The 20650-nt window shown below is 42.5% G+C and overlaps 1 protein-coding gene across 6 annotated transcripts in view; it reads right to left on the bottom strand.

The window, feature by feature from the left end:
• Positions 1-12692: 12692 nt before the first annotated feature.
• Positions 12693-20650, bottom strand: part of RTKN2 (rhotekin 2) — a 128351-nt gene continuing 120393 nt past the window's right edge. For all 6 annotated transcript variants that reach the window (XM_072040052.1, XM_072040051.1, XM_038181630.2 and 3 more), the window contains 2 exons: positions 19588-19695; positions 12693-18051 (listed from right to left, as the gene is read on the bottom strand). In XM_072040052.1, the coding sequence (XP_071896153.1) occupies positions 17498-18051; positions 19588-19695 (662 nt within the window). In that variant the 3' untranslated portion in view covers positions 12693-17497. The remainder of the gene's footprint in view (positions 18052-19587; positions 19696-20650) is intronic.

Here is a 20650-nt window from a genome sequence, read left to right as displayed (position 1 = left end):
AGTGGGTGAAGGTTTCTTCCCTTCCCTGCTGCAGCCCTGCTGCCAGGTGCCGTGCCGCCAGCTCCGCTTTCAGCTCCCGTGTTTACTATTTGCCCGCTTTACTAACAGCACAGGGCTATGTCGCAACTGCAGAACAGTCAGCTGGCACCCAACCAAGAGAAATAACGATGATCTTGATGGCACTTTTTAAAATAGCAGAGAAACCAGCTCAAACAGAAATTAACTACCCTGCGAGGTTCTGTGGTCCATAAAATTCTTCCCCAGGCTCCACGGTTTTAAAATAACATGAAAGAAATACTTTCCATAAAAAGTAGTTAACTAGCATACAGATTTTTTTTTTAAAGTCGTAATTCTGAGAGTCATACCCAAACAAAATAGTTATACAGGCATTAAATTATACATTAAAGAAGGCCGATAAAGACAGTGAATTACAGAGTTACCGTATTAGATTTCAGATATACAGATAGCAAACGTTATTAACATTTTTATTGAAGGTGACCTACAAAAGAGGTACAAAAAATCTGTGCCACTTCTGATTTCTTGTAATGTGGGGAAACATGAATCTGAAACAGCTCCAGCCCAACTGCCAGCCAGTCCCAGTCAGGTCTCCTTCCCCTCCCCATCTGCTCCCCCAGAAAATTAACGAAGGAGAGCAGAGGATTGCTTTCTGCTGGGTCTGCAAATCCATTGTTTTGGCTGGGAAGCTCCTTTGAAGAACATAAAGTAGATGTTTTTTCTCAGTGCTCACCTGGAACAGTGAGGTTTTGGTGGGGAAAAGCTTTTCTCTGTGCATGTGGAGTTGTGAACAAGCCGGGCAGACTGCAGCAGGGCTGTGTGGTGGCGTTTTGCTGGGCTGGCTTCTGGTGGCAGGTGTGTGCTGCCACTTCAGAAGGAGCAAGCTCCTCACCACCAGCCTGAGCGGAGCTGTGAGGACATCCCCCGTGGGCTGGCTGGTGCCTGTGAGGGCTGCTCTTGCACTTCACCTCTCCCCGCAGTGGGTACAAGCTGTCTGCCCTCTCTGGCGGCCTGGCCATTTTCCTAATGCCCATATGGGAACGTGCTTACCTCTGAGCAGCTGCTCCCCTGCCCCCGGGGCTGGGATCGTTTTCCAGGGTATTTCGGTATTGCTAGTTTTAAAATTTCTTTGGAAGAAACTGATGGAAAAATCAAAATGCACAGGCACACACAGAAACACACCATGACTGCATAAGCAGCATTTCCTGAGGAAACCAAGCTTAGAAAATTCGGATGGCCAAGTGCTGCAGTGTATTTGCTTCGTCCTGCAGCTGCTGGGCTTTGCTGCCAGGGCGCTGCCACCCTCCCAGCCGCGTCCCCCAGCTGCCTGTGGCATTCGAGGAACTGTAGCTAGATGAGAGCTGAATTTCTGATGGAGAAAGAAATCGATAGGGAGTGAAAAATATTGATTTATATACAGCACTAACATATAGAGAGGGTGTACGTGTGCTCAGTGCCGCTGCTGCACGTGTGGAAGGGGTCCTGCACCTTGGCTCATGCCAGATGGATGACGGGAAAAATCATTTTCTAAATGTCTCATAAGCAAGAAAGTGAGAGCAATACAAAATAATGCAGAAAAGAGAATATCTGTTAACCTCTCAAACACTGAAACCACTGCTCGGTGGTGAGGAGCACATCACACATTTCATAATCATTCGTGTTTGCTTTCATCAGGATCTCTCAAATTCCATCATTCCCATAATCTCATCAGAATCTCCCAAATACTTCTAATAGGTTGGTTTTACACATGTGTGAAGGCTGCTGTCTACAGCAGTCAGACAGCCCACGGTCTGCAGCAGGCAGCGTCCAGGCTGAAGCTCTCAGCTGTGTCCCCGTGCCTTGCAAAGGCTGGCCGTGGCTGCTTCCTGAGCTGTTGTCTCAGCTGTAGACTGGAGACGATCATTTTCGTAAGGAAATGTCGGGTATCACCATTCCTAGGAGCCCACTTAGGTCTGGGTACTGTGCTTGTGTGTTGTTCTTTTATCCTGCAGCATTTACTGCTCAAAACAAAGCTTAAAAGAGATTAAAAAAAAAAATCTCTTGGGTTTTGAGTCAATTAAGGTACCTGCAGAGGGGCAAACCTCCGTCTGGGTGTAGTTCTGATGAATGCAAATGCAACATGTGCCTCAAGCAGCTGTGGATTGAGGTAACCCGTGCAGAAAGTGAAACCTGAAGGTAAAGACTTTGTGCGTCTCAAACACTTTGTCTCTTGATACTTGCTAGAAGTATCACCCGTCAGCAGAAACTGGCATGTGCTGCTGAATCACGCTGGGGCTGAGCCTCTACCTGCTTTTACATTACAAACTTCTTGTCTCAGGACTTTCTCTCTCAGTAAAGTTCTGTTCCCTGCTGAAGAATGAGAGAGGGGTGTATGGAAAAAGTGCTGCACATTGCTTTTTTCCTTTGTGCTGGGTTTTGAACTAGGCAAAGCAGATGGTTCACTCAGCTACAGTTCGGTCTGATACGAAAGCAAGGGCTGGAGATGGGTTACATTTTCCCACCTGCAGCTATATTGCAGCACAACCAGATATTAACCAATAACTGATGTAAAATAAATTTGAAATAAATAAAGCCTGACAATAACCCACTGGGTTATGACTCTACCTCAGTGAGATCAGCCAAATCCATGCCAGTGTGCACAGGCTTCAGAGCCGAACCAGATCTCTTACAAGGCTGCTATTGGTGTTACTCCTTTCCAAACTTGTGCAAAAGAGCTATGAAAGGCAAAAGAGAAGGGTCTGAACTGCAGTGGTAAAGAAACTGGCCCCTGAAGCAGGGGAAGGCAGGGGCACTACGTCAAAAAGGCATTATATATGCCAATGGGAAGGGGATTTTTGTTTCCAGTGATGTAAAGTGTGGCATGAAATGCGTCCAGGTTCCATCCCCCCGCATCCTGCCAGCACGTGCAGAGGCAGACACCAACTCCCTTGCTTTCTGTTGTGCTTTTCGCCTCCTTCCTTTGAACGTGTGTTTGTTTGTTTATCCCACCCCACTTGTAGCAGAGGCAGGGTAGCTCTGCTCAGGGGGAGCAGCTGTTCCTCATTGAGTGCCAGCATTAAGCTACTTTTACAACAGGATTGATGGAGGCAGAAGGAGGTCAAATGATTTATCCAAGTTCAGGCGGAGGTCCACTAAATAGCTCGCCTATAGCACCTATTGATTATCCGTCCTGCTTGCTTCAGGGGTGCTTTTTGCAGGAAATGTGTGAATCAAAAGACTGGAATTGGCAAGACAAAGACCAGCGGTTCCCAACACCGTCCAGCTGTAGCTTTTCGGATGGGCCCCTCTCAGGCTGCGCAATAAACATCCCGAGGAGGGCAGCAGGAGGTGCAAGCTATTGGAATTGGGCTCCATCTCCATATGGATCGGATGCAAAGGAATTACAGCTGCACGCTGAATACTTCAAATAAAGAAACAAGGTGACTTGGAGCCTCTCCAGCTCCCCTGTGCCAGCTGGAGGAGCCACGTTCCTGCTCTGCCCTCCTGCTACCAAGGCTTGTGCTGTGCCAGGGCTGTGCTGGCCCTGCTCTTCCAAGCCACTCCTCAATAAGAAGTAGCTGGCTTTGGATACATTATTGATTTTTTATTGCCTCTTATTCTTTCCCAAAACAACGTGTTTGTTTAATTGCACGGCATTGCTGTATGCTCTGTTGCTTTGCTGCCTCACTGCACAGTGACTCAGACAAGCTGATGGAGCTGTGCCTGAGCTCTAGAGGAACATGGGACGAGCAGCAGCTTTCCCAAAGTTACTAGCAATCTGAGTGGGCACAGCAAGCTGCTGGTAGTCTCTGGGTGCTGAGAATAAGAGAGGGGAAAACAAGAGTACAGACAGCAAGGTCAAAGTAATTGTGGTGAAATACTTCAACAATGGAAAATAACTTGGCCTGGCTCTGCCGGCAGTGACGAGTTCTTAGTAATGTCCACAACTTCCCCACACAGACACACTCTTGTGAAGTTTATGGCCAATAGCAACGGGAACTGTCTGCTGCTTTTGTAGCTGGAGTCTCTTCTTCTGTTCTTTTTTTTGAGGGATCGGTGGCCGATCTTTCTGTCCACCAAGAATACGTGCTCTCCAATCTTTCCTGTTCTGACGGCTTCCCTTTTCTCTCAGGAAGCCCTCTCTGTGTGGTAGGGTTGGCAGGGCAAGGCTGCCCCAGGACCTTGACATCTTTCTGAGCTCAGTGCCACCAGAGGACCATCGTCCCCTGGCACAGCAGAGCCATGACAGCACTTTTCTTCAGCTGCAGCTCAGTGTGGCAGCACGCTGCCCTCCGGTACAGCCAGCACCATCTGTAGGTGCTTCCACAGCTCTGAGCCAGCTGCATGAACCAGAGAAGCTCCTGCCTGGGCTAATGAGAGCTCCTGAAAGCAGGCTGTACTTGTCAGAGCAGAGCACCATACAGAGCAGAGCAGATCACCCAGTACCGTGGTGGCCATGCCCATCGCCATGCCCCAGGCCATTTGGAGCCCAGTGGGGACCTCTGTGGGGCACCCTGCTGCAGCACGTATGGCAGGGCCCTCAGGTGGACCAGCGCAGAGCATTCAGCTGACAAATGAGCAAGCCCCTGGCTGGGAGAGCATCCCTGCACCAACACAGCTGTCCTGGCCAGGTGAGCAGCCTCTGGGGTGTGCCACTGGCAGCATCCAGCTGGGTGGTCACAAGAATCGGCCTCTGTTTGCAAAGGGTGAGATGTTTCTGTGCTCGGGTAATGGATCTGCCCATCTCTACCTGTCATCTACCCTTCTACCTGCTACCCTGAGACACACCATGGAGGAGAGCTCACTGACCAAAATGGAGCTTGTGCTGCGTGCAGAGATAACCATGTGAGAGCTGTGCTGTGACCGACAGGACTTCTCCCAGCTCGCACTACCAAACTGGCCAGCTGGTAACACCCGCAGTGGCACAGGGAGTTTGGTGGAGAAGGCCAAGCACAAGGGGTCAGGGCAAAGCCAAGCTGTTAGGCACCAGCAGAGGCTGGGTTTGGAGCACTCCTGTAAGAAGTCTGTGCTTGTCTGTTGAACTCAGCTGGTGTTTTTGTTCCTCAAGCTCAAACAGCTGCCCCTGCTGCCATGGGGGTGCAGGGGTGTCATTCAAGGCCTGCATTATGGATGGAGACTGCTCATTGCAAATATCTCGCAGCTGACCTGGGCACTTGTCCTCCACCGGACTCTCCAGAAAAGCAGACGTGCTGCAGCAGGTGTGCTCCAACAGGGCTTAACCTCAAGCAGACTGAGGGCACCTTTAGTGCTGCTTGGCTGCTTACTGCTGTGGGAGCATGGGAAGACCGAGTGTCGGCACAGCATTTCACTGACCAACAGCATCAATGCTGTGAAGAGAACAGGAGGAAAGCAACAGCCTGACAAATCTCTTCTGGGCTACAGCAAACACTGCTGAATGTGAGCTATTCAGCTCGCCCAGTGAAACTTTGAATCTGCTTAAATGTGGACACACAGGAAGTGAAATGAAGGCACAACCGAAGCCACGGCTAAGTAGAAATTCTCTTTCCTTCCCACACTAAAGCTGGGTAAATCAAAGTCTGACCAGAGCAGGCTTCATTGGCTTGGCTACTGCAAATGAGAGGCAGCTCTGTGCGTGGAGGAGACCTCACTTCCCTGGCATACTTCTCTACGGCTCACTCGATGTGCAGCTGAAACCAAACACAGACAGCTAACTTACCTGTGTGGTGAGCATCTGTCCTCTCATTTCCACCACCTGCAGCAGGCCCAGACGGTCTCTTCATGCAGAATGGTGAAAAAACAGCGGTGCCCCACTCAACACTCTGGCTCTGATTAGTGGTCCCGAGCTTCTGGGGCTGCTCGTCCTGGTGCACAGGCCTCCTGCACCGAGCACCCGGCACGCAGGCGGTGTCAGAGGATGCACAAACACGGCGGCTTTCATTAACAGGCATGCAGTGTGCTGCAATTTGTGTAGTCCTGGATTGAATGAATGTGAGGAATTCATAGAAATCCTCATAAATCTACATCATTTCACTTTCACTGAGGTTTGTTATTATTCCTCTTTTAATTTTGTTTGCTTTTTTTTTCTTTCATTAACCATGCTCTTGTTTAGAAGTTTCCTCTCTCCAGTGAGGGAGAATTAAAACTCTCTGTTTGGCAGAGCTGGTGAACCGCACCAGCTGCATACTAACCAGCATGAGTGGGGCCTGCAAGCAGTGTGCAGGCGCAGACGTGATCTGGGCCCCTGCTTCAGCAAGTGGCCCTCAAGGAAAACCCTGGCACACACCCCTCGTGAACAACGCAGCTACCTGGGGGAGTGACCTGGTGCTGATCTTGGTTGTGCTGGCTTTGGGGATGTTACTGCAAGCCTTGTGACATTTGGCCACCTGCCTCATCGAACAGCAGCTGCTGGAGTCCTGCAGTTAGGATTTTTATGTATGTGATCAGATGATGATATGATTTTATGCATTTATGCATACGATTATGTGATGGTTTGGCTAATCTGCACGCTTTTAAAAGGCTCAGTACCTTGAAACACTCCCTGAGGTAACCAGTGTCCTTAGATATCACAGCTGACATAGAGGGAGGCACTGAGGTGGGGCTGAGAGGAATGAGGAACTCGAGGCTCTGTGGAGGGTAGCTGAGCATCAGGGACCTGAGGAAATGAGGCTAATGGTGGCTAATGTGCCCACTGCTGGCACCTTCCCTCCCCTGAGGTACAGCTGGGCCACCAGCTGTGCTAGGAGGCCACCAAAATGCCCATGTCCCTGGGAAGGTGGTGCGTCCCATCCTGGCAGCTCTTGGGGAGGTGAGCTCTTGCTGAGCTTTGACAGCTTTGCCTCCCCTGGCCTCCAAAAAGCAAACAAAAAAGAGGAGGTTTTGGTCTACCAGCAGCAATGATCCCCACAGCCTCTGACTGCGCGTGTGCATCACTGGTGAGGTGGCCCTGGCATCTCCCTCGCCCAGCATTATGTGCCTCAGTGCCCATTTTCCACTAGTAGGTAGGTGGCTAATTACTTGAAGGTTGCAAGCTGAAGTCTTATTTTTCATATGTGACTTAGTAATTAAATTCCCCCAGTTGCTATTACATAATGTAAGTACCAGCTAAATAATGTTAAAAGAATAGTCCAACCTGACAGACAGTTTAGGGTGATTTTGCTTTATATCGGAGTCTAACACTAAGAGAGTGCACAGAAAGCAGAAGGCAGCTGCCTTGAATAGTTTGAAATTAGCATGTGGTAACCAACAACTATTATTATTGTATTACTGCTTGTAATTCCCAAATGGAGAATTAAATTTCTATAATAGATACAGCTTTTAACCAAAAAGAAAAAAAAAAAAAAGTGTTTTATTTTTTCTGGCAAGGAACTCTCTTTTAAGAAACGATATGGTTGAATGTACATTTCCCAAATGAGGTGGGGAAAAAAAAAGGCTTTGCAAGATTCCTCATCATGGGGCTTCAGTTTTCAGCAGATGCCACTGTAGGTTTGCTTGAGGTTTCTTCTAAAGGACTGTCAGAAAGGTAAATTCCGTATTGAGAGATGAGAACAAGCCAATTAATTAGCTTTTTGAGCTTTAATGCACACTCACTGTAACTGCATTTAGCTTGGAATTGAGTGTTTGCTTGCCAAAAATAAGAGGTTCCCTCTCTGCCACGAAATATCAGGCTGGAGTCCTCTGTTTTGCTGTGTCTTGCTTCTCGGCATGCATCTTACCAGGAATGACACGGAGAATTACCGGGCTGATGACTAGCAATACAGGATCAAATTTCGGGCTCTTGGAGCTTAAGACTGGCCAGTAAATCTGGGCCTTAATTTTATCAGGCTTTGACTTCTGCATATCGGTTTACATGGGCTGGCCAGCTCAGGCACCGGGACCTGTGAGCTAACCTGATCTCCCAGCTCAACCTAAAAGTAACTCAAACAATCAATGCATCTTTAATTTGAAATGCTTGATGACTAATCTCTTGTTTTCTTTAATTAATGATCTATAGTTAATCATTAGGAATGGTAAATAGTCTATTTCAGCATTGATAGCAGGATTTCCTATGGGAAAATCTTCTTCTATAGCTTTAATTTAAATATGCATTTTCACATAGCACTTACCAAATCCTTACCTTTAAGCTATTGCATGATTACAGGTCCATTAACTAATCACATTTGACAAGTTGTTTATTGAGGAGAGCAACTATTTTACATCTCTTGCCTGGGAAAGAAAATACTCTAACAAACAATTATTCAGCAGCTGCAATCATGGAACACTGAATTAATTGCTTTGAAGATCACAGTCAAGAAGGTCTTGATAAAATCAAAGGAAATGCTGTTTGACAGAACGCATGAATGGGAATGCCAGAAGGGAATCCGGCTTTGTCAGCCGTGGTCCTGTTCCAGAGAGCACGAAATGAGCATCACACCTTGAGATGCTGGGCTGGGACAGAGACAGAGGGTGTGGAAATGCTTGTTTGCTTGGATGTGCTTTTTGGCTTTTGTTTATCAAAACCAGAACTTGTATCTAATTTGATGTAGATAGTACAGGGACTAAACAAGCTCATTTCTGGACGTTGTCACTACAAGAAGCTGAAAAAGCTGCTCAGTAAGTTGGAAGTCAGTGAAAATGTCAAATAGCTTTTCTGAAAGCATCCTAATCGGGTTTCTGTGGGCTGCATGCAACTCCTCATATAGTCATCATTCCAAAACTGCCATGTTCTTACATTACAAATATTTGTCTTTGATTAATATCTGTAGAAATGAGGAGAACTTCAAGTCTTTTCCCTTTTAAAGCTTTCCTCCACCCTTGGATCCCTTTTAAAATCTGAAGAGAGGCAGGGAAGAAAGTCAGAGGCAGCTTAACATGAGTTGGAAGTGGAACCTGGAGCCGCAGCGCATGGCAGCAGCCCCAGCTTGGAAGCAGCGGTGGTAACAGCAGGCACATTACACTTAACCAACACAGCATCCCTCTACCACAGACTGCTTTGTGTTAGCGCTTGCTCGTTTTCAAAGAAAGAATCAATTCACCTTTATTTATTTACTTTGGCTGAAGCAAGTAAAAAAACACAGGCCTGTTGAGGAAATGTGTGCATGACCAGTGCCTTTGGGAGGTGACCAAGCACCAGGAGGTGACTGTGGCATCAGCTGAACACAGCAGCGTGATGAAGGTGTCCCAGGCCATGAGGGCTAAAGCTCCCAGATGCTAGGCAAGCGCTGTAGCAGGGAGCACTGGCGTTCCAGCTGTGCTCCATCAAAACCCTGTTAACTGCAGGGTCTCCAGGGAAAAAAACAGCAGTGACAATGACAGTCCTGCCACAATACCGTCAGTCTGACAGCTGCTGCACACGCCCAGTTCAGGAGAGTCTCTGTGGACAGCAGTATTTCGGTCATGGTCACAAAGAATGACATTGTTGTGCCAAATCTAGCACCACTAAGGAATAATACCTCAAAAAGTGTGATGGAAACAACCATCACTATCGTCCCCATTTAAAAGGTGAGGAGCTGAGAAGCCATGGCCTTGCTCTAGCTCTTGTATGATATGAGCAAGCACCTGAAATGAAGGTATACACTTGTAACTGTACCTACCCTGAGTAAATAGTGATGTATCAAACATACAAATGAACTCTTCTTAAAAAAAATTACTGACCAATCCATGGCATGGTGTAGTAAATCCAGTTTGAGCTGCAGCACTGTGTGAAGTAATGTTATTAGGATTTGTCCTTAATAAAAAGCTTTTCAGATGTTCAGCACAATTTAAGTGTCTTCAAATGTTGAGTAAAGTGTCTTGCACGCTTGAAGAGGCTGCCTGCCCTATGCCCATGGGGAAAAGTCATGCTGGTGAGAAGAACAGACATCCTCTGCGTTCAGTCAGTAGGTCTGGATCCAGGAGAAAGAAAAGGAAAGCTGCCATAGGCCCAACTTAGCTTTAAGCCAGGGTTATCTCAGCTGTGTCAGCAGGGACAAGATTACCCGCATACCAAAACGCTGGAGTCCAGCTCTGACCCGTGTCAATGCAGCCTACTTCTGCCTGCTCTCAGAGCCAAGGTAAGGGGACCCAGGCCTGGCATCCCCCTGCCTGAAAACATCCTCAGTGGCTGAGGTTTCCCCAGGAAGGCAGCCCACAGGCACACTTGGCTGGCGTGAGAAGCTGCTGTACCTCCTCAGCGGCCAAAGGGGTGCAGAGTCTCCTACTGCAATGCCAACGGGGTGCATGGTGCTGCAGCCCGTGGCAGCTGCATTGCAACACGACTGATTTACAGTAGGAATAATCCATGGCCCCAGCAAATGGCTCAATGGAAAAACATCAAAATACAACTTCATACAAAGGCTCTCTTACTGTGTTATTCCTGTTTGAATTGCCCCTCCTGACTCCCTAGGGAAATCTGCTGTGATTAGATTTGCAGCAATGGGAGCAAAGATGTTAAGACCACACGCATTCGCATGCCTTTCTTCTCCACACGTTAGGTACTTCCTTGGAGCAGTCGAGAGATAATGTATTCCCACAGCATCATCAAAGGCGCTGCATCCAGCACCAGATTTTCCTACCAGCCAGCTAAACGGGCTACAAGTCTGGCAGCCCTGTACTCCAGCTCTCGTGACTCCAGCTGATACATTCACATCATGAGAAGGTCCATTAAATTGCTTTCAGTTTATTTTAAAAACTCTCAACCCTTGCGTACAGACATCAGGGACTAAAGAGTAATGATTGCTCGAAAACAAAGGAAGCATAGCAGCTGCTACCATCTGAAAAACAAATGTTGTGTGGACAAAGCATCTTACTTGTGCCAGCTTCACATCCACATTTTTCCCACTATTGAGAAATTTGTAAGTCAGATGTTAAGTTCACTACAGCAGCGCTAGGATCCCTTTTCCTTTTCTTTCCTAAGGTCTTTATTTAAGAACAGATGATTCCAACCACAGATCAATGGAAACATTTGTTTTTCGCTAATGCGGAATGAGCAGCTAAAATGTAGACAATACTATTTAAAATATTATGTTCTTGTAATTCAAGAGTACCCCTGAGCTAGAACTGTCTGTTCAGCTCTGGGCACCGATCTCAAGAAAGATATCATCAAAATACATGTGGGATTTTGAAATAGACACTAATTAGAAAATGGAAAATATAATCCAAAGAAAGACTAGGACCATTTGCCTTCAGGGTAGAAAAAAAAAATAGTTACTGATATATTGGTACTACCATTATAGCCAGTGACAAAAAAAAAAAAAAAAAAAAAAAAAGCAATGAACTATTACTGACTTCTTCCCTCTTAGTGAAAGAAAACGTACAAATTTTAAAATTCAGAAAGAAAATTTTCATGGCAACTGCAAGTTTAACAAGGCAAAAATCATGCCAAAATTTCATTTAAAAAATAGACATTTTAACTTTTTACTGCTTCTACACATTTATCCAGACACATGTATGCCATGAAACTTTGACAAGACATAAGGCTTCCTGCGAATGCCTGTAAGAGGCTGGAGTTACTAAGCTCTAGGGAGAACCTGTCTGTGTCTGAACAGCGACTCTACAACTTCCCTGTTCAGTTATTCCTGTGCCACAATTTGGCATGGGTGATGTTGGACAGTATCACTAAAAACCTCAAGTGAGCCAGGCCATCATTTCCAAATTATTTTGTCACCACTGGGTAAGTTTATAGATATCTGAAGAAAAGCTCTAAGAGTAAAATACACCTCACTAGTTATTATAATTTTTCTCCCTTTGGGGAGGTACGTAAAGAACATTTAGAAAGCTATCTTGATATAAAAATGTTGAAAGATTGCTTTTTCCCCATGAAAAGCAATTTATTTTGATGTCTCACAAACAGATTTTCCTCTGAATATATAATACATGCATGGAAAGATTAAAATATAACCATTTGGCAATGGCTATGTGAAGAGATCATCATATCTTACTTTGCTAGGATCGCTTAAAGCAAACTACAACATTAGCTGCACCATGATCTTCATTAAAACGTTCAACTGCATTGGCTTGCCTTGCAATTATCAATCATACTTTGTTTCTTTCATGGACTCATAAATCAGTCAAATATTCTAAAATTAAAACGTCTAACAACTCGCCCTATGTTTATTACAGTTCTTTTATGATAATTGGTGATAATTGGGCCCAAATTATACTTTACTTGAGTGGCACAGTTAGCTTTAAACAAGCAGTTACGCTGAGCTCTGTCCTGGGGGAACAGGAGTCACCACAAGACTGCCCTATGCAAGGAAGGAGGAAAAAAAAGGGGGAGGGATGGTGTAAGTAGTGTCAGGGGCTCAATTTCTGCAACCACCTTACAAATCCGGCAACCTGGGACCAGAAGCCGACTGAATGATGCAAAAGATGCTTCATCACACTTTCTTATGTGACTAGGAGGGAAGTGAGACAGCAGCTAAAAGCAAACAGTCAGGCGCATTTGTGCAAACAAGGTGCACCTCAGCTAATGTTCCTCACTTTAGATGTCTGCACAGATCTACTGGATATACTGGACTACTCGTTGAGCAATTAACGCTCACTGCCAAGTGTTTTTTTCCTCTCTTCCTCCTGTTTACAAACCCAAGGGCAAGGTTGTTTGCTGCTGTCTGAAATAGCATAGAGGCCAAGTAGGATGTGAGCTCTTCAAAAGGTAGCCATAGGTTCTCTGATTTTACAACAGCCATCACCCATGGTTTATAAACTGTAGCAAATCTTGATGTATTCTAGAAGCAACGAAAATTATACCAAACACTTCTTAATATTTTTTAAAGAAATATTTTTAATTCCACTTGCACATTTTAATCAAAATACATTATGTTAGCAGCAAAAAAAAAATTAGGACTCTTGTTCTAACATTTCACAATACATTAGTTTTCAAATCTGCACTTTACTATAAACAACAATCTACACTAATTACAGATTAACTCTGAATGCTAGGACAGTATTTCTAGATATGTATAAAACACTGTAAAATGACTATTAATATGATTACCATAGAAAAAATGTCACAAAACTAGTAAAAATGTAAACATTTCAAGCTAACATCTTCAAAATAACAAAAGGTACCATCTACCATTGCAAGACCAAGTGAACAGCAAATGACACAAGGTACAACCTAAACAGTTGCTAAACCGCATCTTGTTCAGTCAGTGTTTTAGAAGCTGTTCTTGTTCTGTGAAATTTACATTCAAGTTCGGACTAGCAGTTGCTTTTAAGTTGTGCTTCCTAACAGAAAAGTTTAGGTTGACTAGTTTCTCCACCCTACTTCAAGACTGCAGTCCCACTGCTTAATTGCTTTTAAGCAGAAATTAATTCATTTCAGCAGAGAGCAAACAGGTACAATTTTCAGAGCAGGCTTGATGTGCTCCTTATAAAAGCACCTCTTCACATGTTGCTCAGCCGCAGCAGATGAACAAGATGCACAAGTCCACTGATGTCTTCTCTGTGCTACACTTAGTAGTTTGAGCCGCTCACGAGAGGTGCAATGTGTCTGAACACACACTGGTTTTCCACAGACTGCTGCAAGGCAGCAGCGCACTGACTTGCTTGCACAAATGTGAACGTTGGGTAATGGGGCCACAAGGGCTGGGAAAAGCCCCAGGCCTCTGTTGTCTTATAAGCCTCACCGTAGCAGGAGGCTGGCTAAGATCACTTGTTCTTTTGTGACTTATTTCTGCATTGTTTAGAGATGTTAATCAAATGACTTTTGGTTATTGAATTCCTGTTTTGAATATTCCTCCTTTTTAGGGTCTGTAAAACTTGGAAAAAAACAAAGGAGAAGGTCGAATTTCTGAACAAGTCTATATAAATGATAAGAAAGGGACCAGTAGGAGTAATGAAATACTTGTAATTTGTCACTATACAGAAAAGCCAAAAAAAACCCTTAGCTTCCTCACAGTTATATCTTGTAATTATACTCCTAAAATTTGCTGGGTTTATTGCATTTATTTATGTTTTCTTGAGTAGACAAAAGCTGAGCACAACTGTATTCCTTCAAACTGACTTCACTGTATTGCTAAGATCATTTGCTGGCAGCATGCAGTTTTTATCAGTGAAACCAGTCTGCTGCACAGAAGATTTGAAGGCAGTAATAAAAGGCAACAGGTCAGGAAAAAGAAAAAAAAGATTAAGTCAGTACAATAAATATTGAAACCTGAAGTCAACTGATGCTTCGTAATACGGATTGCATATTGAGTGGTTGCTTAAAATAACAACAACTACATTTGGTAGTAGAAGCCTTTCCAGCAGCAGGAGCCTAAACATGTAATTAGTTTAACAAGTCTCAACACAGTCTTGACATTTCACAGGACTGCAAGAACAACATTGTGCTGAAGAAGGATGATCAGGGTAATTAATGGCCTCGTTTGCTTAGTGGTGATCTGGGCAATACAGTGAAATGGATATGAGACTAATTTAAGGATAAATGTATAACGTCAATCAACACAGCTTCATGGAGAATAGGTCTTGAACAACATGCTGCATTTTTCCTTTTGATATAGTGAGCTTGCAGAGACACCTGTACTGAGGTGTTATCCTCAAGAACCCTAAGGCACCTAGTGAAAAGCAGATGAACTTGTCATTTTCTTTAAGATACCCATGGTAGATAAAAATCAATACAGACTGTTGTATTGAAGACAGACGGGTAATTTCAAAATGCAGCATTAATAGGGAATCAGCAAGAAGCATAGATGTTTGTCCTGGAATTTCTATCTTATTCAATTTTTTAAAGACTCTGAGGAAAAAAAGAGACATGAACTCTACGGTGTGTCTGTTTGCTTTTCTCTGTCCCCCTCGTCCATGTCACCAACCTAATAAGAACTTATCAGCCCTCTCTACAAACCTTGCCTTGCATTCAATTTTAAAAATCAATGATCCGGAAGAAACTGTAAAAGTCACTTGCAATAAATTTGCAAAGGACTTGCAGACCATTGGAGTAGTAAAGAACGAGAACAGGTCACTTATACAGAGCAATCTGGATCACTTCACAAGCAGTATTTTAATGCTGGTAAAATACAGTGCACGCTTATAAGAAAAAATAAGGTAGGATAATAAGAGGATGATGTACCGCATTCTCAAAAAAGATGTTGAAGAGGACTTGAGCCATAAAAGCCAGCATCCCAGGTAACTCTTCCGCAGAAAAAAAATAAAGGATAACATGGTTTTTGAGGAAATAGGGTAGGGGGAGGTAGTAATAAGAATAAGAGGATCACATTATGTCTCTGTATAGTCCTGATGAATTGCTATTGACATGTTGCATCTAATTCAGAGGTCACAAAAATATTTCAATACATGAGAATTACAGAGAAGAACATGAAGACTAATTAGTCTTGAATAGCATTCATTGCTGTAAGAAAGTTAAGGAACTCAGTACATCTCATCAGAGAAAAGGTTAAAAGGGACATAATCACAATTTATAGCTACGCACAAGCAATTAGAAAAGCTGATACTACAGAGATCAATATAAGCAATCAAAGGCATAAAAAGACCAAAATAACTTAAGGTGGAGCTAGAAATGCAAATTGAAAAATCAAGTGAAAAATGTACCTGGGGTAATTAACTATTGCAACAGCAGGCATGGGTAAATTCTCATCACTTGAAGACTTTAATATTAAATGCCTGTGTAAAATATGTATGTTGTAGTTCAAAACAAAGCTCCCGAATTTAAAAGAGAAACTGCTTGTTGAAATGCAATAGCCTGTTGAATTTAAAAATGAATCCTCATTATGCTGCCTTCTTGCCTTATATATTTAAGAGATTTATTTTGAAATATAGCAACTAAGTGGAAGGAGGTTACCAAGAAAAAGGTATTCTTCCTTTCCGGAGCACAGTAACATTTAATGCTAGATTTAAAGTTAAATAAACTGCTGTTGCATCTTGGAAAATATGCACCACTCCCCCATGTTTATTTTTCCTCTTTCTTGTTCAGAGTTGCACAGTCCACTTAGTTGACTGTGTCTAATTTACATAATCATGCAGTTATTCTTCAGTTTTTCTGTTCCTATTTATAAAGCATTCACAAACTATCCACTTAACTAACAGCATGATTTGTTGTAAGAATTATTATGGTTGTTTCAAAGGGAAAATGCAATGTGATTAAATGAAGAAGGAACAAGGGCATTCTAGAAACAGAGGGCTCTTATCCTGCAAAGGGATTTGTAAATGAAACCTGCCCATCAAGTCCTACCCCAAATAGCCAATGAACTAAGGAGGAAATCCAGCAGATACCTTTACAACTGCATAGCCAAGAGCTTAGCAAAGACAAAAAATAGATAAACAAACCAACCAACCATGCCCACAATATCTTCTGGAGAAATGGTAAAGCTCCCAAAACCATCTGTACTTCAGAAAAAAAATTAATGAACTGGATGTATACAGTTGCTGATATGACTCAACTCAGGTCTGAACACAAAGGCTGTAGAGGGAAATCTGCGAGTAGACCTTTGCTCTTGGATAAGTTCCAGCTTCTGATGGAAATGCATCAAGCAAGGAAAGGGCTGGATATTTAAACTGTGCGAGTCCAGCAGAGAAGCCTTTTCTGTATGTAAAAGATGTTTTGCAGGTGCCATAGGAACTGTAGTAACTCATGCTTCTAACAAAAATGGCAATCTGATGGAAGAACATCAAAAGTTCAGTATTTTCACCTCAAGTACTTATTCTGTTATTTCAAAAATGATGAGTGGAAGAACAAAAAAACCTACATGTTTACTTGTAACGCTCATGTTTACAAACCAGCTATCTACCAGGAGCAGCTGAGAGGTTCCATGAAGGAGAAGCGATGCTACAGAGCCCCATTCATCAGAAAAAATACACCATAAAAATGAAATCCCAAATGAGTGTTCATATGCAGTACTGCTTTTACATGTTTGTGTTAGTCCAAAATAAGGCAAAGTGATGGATTCCATTTTTGCTCGTACACAGATAATCCTGGTCCATTCAGACAGTGCACGCACCAGGAAGCACCGAAGAGATCCCACATTAAATTGATAGAACTGCTTCAGAAATTCATATACAGCTATTCAGAAGCGTGCAGTAACTGTTCACAGTACATTATCTTATAAGCAGCGGTTCCCAAACAGTGAGGGAGATATGAGAATATTTCAGGTGAAGCCAAGCATGGAGCCCAAGAAAATCATTTTTGCGAGCCTGGTGCTGAATGTGTGAAATTCCCAATTGAACCAGTGTGAGGAGCTGCAGATGGGATAAGCTGAGGGACTGGTAGAAGGCAACAGTAAAATCCCTGGTGCAGGGACACTGAGATGCCCTGAATACTGCCAACTTTTCAAGGCAAAAGTAGCAAACCACCATTTCAGAAGTGGCATCGTTATTTCATATAAACCGTTCCCCATTACTACTGCAATTATTTAGATGTTAGCAATAATGAGTACAGCTGAGAATGCAGCTTGTTAGTAGTAACGTCCTGGCTAAAGACAGAAAACTAAACCAAAAACACTTTAAACTCAATACTTACAAGCTGTAGGATAAAATCTATTTGCACTCAAAAGTTATTAAGACTGAGGAACTTAAAATTCCAGGGACTCTTTTAAGCTAATAATTATGCCTGTGGCTACAACCATGATCTAGGGTCTAGCATTTCTGTGATGCATTTCTGCCTAGGGGTTGGTACTGGTTTGGTTTCAGACTCTGTCTTGGCAACCAAAGACATGGGATTTCCATGGTCAGATAAACTGTTTTTTCTACAAGGACCAATTTTGCCAGGAGCAGCAACAGGTGTCTGCCAGCCTGTTACCACAGGTAACTTTGAATCCGAAGAACTACTACAGGGTGCGCTGTCAGGCTTCTCCCAGTTTTCCTTGCCAAGTTGCAAGGCAAGTTGCTGTGTGCCCACTTGTGCTTTTGCACTGTATGGTGACTTATCAGAGGGTGGTAGTGGAGCTCTTCTTTTCTTCCCTCTGCCGTCACTGGGACTTGCAGTATCACTTTTGGGGGTTGGATGCATGTTTTTCTGAACAACCATCTCATGAGATCCGTCAAAGAGTGAAGCCCATAAGGAAGATGCAGACTCTTTTTGCTGGCAAAGCAGGAACTCACCATCGCTCTCTTCAATTTTTCTTTGTATGATATCAGCTAAACCCTCGTGTTTCACTGGGGAATCAATGCCTGTAATTTTAAGGGACAACAATTAACTCAGATTAAAATGCTACCAATAATTTTACTGCTCCCTATTTCATTATTACTATTCAGAAGAGAAAAACTCTATTAACTACATCTCACGAAGCCTAAGCTACTACTAAAAGTACTAATGGAAAAAAATGGAAATGATGACATATGCTCTCCTAGAGAAGGCGGAGGTGACGTGAAGGAACTGTTCGTGTGACAGCTGGAAATGAGAGAACAGGGTAGGCATTGGTATTTCTTACCAAGTAAAAAGCAGAAAAAAAACAAGGTACTATATACATATATACACACACAAATTATATATATTTTGCTGTATAGTATTTGTAAAATTTTGTTTCACAAAAGGCCCATGTAAACATCTACGACTAAATATTCCTGTGCCTCCAGCCTGCAGAAAATGGGACATCTTTACATTTACCATTTTTCTTTATGTGCTTTAAGACTATCTTGCTCCATTTCTGATCTCTCATACTGAGTTTTGTTTGTTTGTTTGTTTTATGTACACTGCAGTACTGCTAGCCTCTAAAACAACAGCAATATCTTTTCTATTTCAGGTCACACATTAAGGATTTTTAACACAATTTTAAACACAGGGTTTTACATATGAATACAGTAAATAAGCACAAAAACACTGGCATATAAAGAATGAAACAGAGTTTGCATTCTGCTCCACAGCAATATATTTGAGTATGAGCAGAATTATGCTACAGCATTACCTTTGTAAAACTTCAATATATTTGATTACTCCCTTACTGTTCTGCGTTCATAGCTCAGAGAGGACTTTTTTGACTGTTCAGTGCTCTGATGCACAGTAACTCAGTGACCCACACGGCATTTTGAGCATCTTCACAATTCCAATCTCAAGCAGCAAGCAGTCAGGCATTTAAAGCTGCACAGTGTTTTTTAGCCAATACTGCAATGGATTCATTAAAATAAAGTGACCTACTTTTTCTAGTCTGTAAATATTATTTCTGTAATGAAACTATTAAAGTAGTCCTGCTGTGTACCATTTTGCTCTGCAAAAATAGTAGTTTCAAATACATGCTAGATAGATTTTCTGAGTGTTTTTCAACATCGTTATGACAGACCAAATAATTAGGCAATTTAAGTTAGCTAAGCCTTTAAATAGCTTTAAGAACACCAAATTAACTTTATGAAACTAAAGACACTGTTGTTTGGGAGACTATTTTACCTTTACATTCTCTGAGCTTTACACTATTATCATGGTGAGTGTTTACTTCTAGCGATGGCTTTTTTGAATGTGTTCAGTGCTCCCTAGTTACAGTTTAGATTGCAGGATTTTTGAGTTAAGGTAGAAAAAAAAATCATTATTTGTGCTATTACAAATTTACAAATTCAGATTTAATGTGAACTCCTTGGCATGCAATTATGTTGCTCTTTCATTGTCTGAATTGCCCTTGAAAAACTCAGTGTTTCAACATCAACACCAGAAGCCATCTGAATACAGACAATGTTGTTTCTGTTACCCTGCAACTTGAAAAGACAAATCCCACTTACTCATATCATGGTAGACGGAGGTCGCTTCTTTTGTCAAGAACAAAGGTGGTTTCCGTGGTGACATAATCTCAATTTTCATAAGTTCTTCACAACAATGTTTCCACTGGCCTGAGAGAGAAAAGAGAACAATGATTGGAACTTAAACAATTCAGCTTGAAAAAACTGAAGTCATTAGGTTGTGTTAGGAAACTATCTCCAAAGAAATGCTAAACAGTAAGCATTTACTTTTGCTTAGCAGAAACACTCAGAATGCATTTGCAGTATTTTCAACTTTGATCTCATACCAACTCTCAGCATACTAAGCTATACTATATTTAGTATAGTAGCTTATATATAAGGTACAACCTTTAATTGAAGCATCTCAACAGTAATTATAGTATAAACATTAAATATCATAATTTCCCTTCAAATCTCCAACCCCAGTATAAATTCATCACTTTTTCTTTTTTCAAATCATCCTTTAATGTTAAGGAAGCTTATAAAGTTATCAGGGGATGAACACCAGTATACTGCAAGCTGAACATTATACAACTGTTAAAGTAAAGGAACAGTTCTGTCTTTAATAGAGGATAACTTCCCTTTTATCTCTTAGCAGACAAGGAAACCTCTTTTTCTATTAATAGATTTTGACCTTAAGGAAAACAAGACACAGTAAAATTACTTTGTTCATACCAATCATTCTAAGTTTTCTGAGCACATTAATTTTAAGAGATTTTTAAAACCAGTGAAGAAAAAAGGCATTTAAATGCCAAGTGACCCATTTTCTCTGAACCCAAGGAAAACGTCTTAAAAAAATCCATGGGTATTCTATCTATAATGAATAAGTACTAGTTCTTTTTACCCCACTCCACAGCTAATTTAAAGAGGATGCCCTAGTTTTTGCTTGGTGTGTTTCTTTAATTGATAGAGCCTCTTCTCATTGTAACTCAGAGCTAAAAAGAAGTAGAAATACAAAATAAAATACTGAGGTCCCACAACCTCAATTCACTGATTTCATTGGTGTGGCCTCTGATTAAACACTGGTATTTCATTAGTCTACCTCATTCTGTTTTCTGCCCTGATG

This window comes from Anas platyrhynchos, chromosome 6, assembly GCF_047663525.1.
Source record: "Anas platyrhynchos isolate ZD024472 breed Pekin duck chromosome 6, IASCAAS_PekinDuck_T2T, whole genome shotgun sequence".
In the NCBI taxonomy this organism is placed as follows: domain Eukaryota; kingdom Metazoa; phylum Chordata; class Aves; order Anseriformes; family Anatidae; genus Anas; species Anas platyrhynchos.
This window is presented reverse-complemented; position numbering and strand designations above follow the sequence as displayed.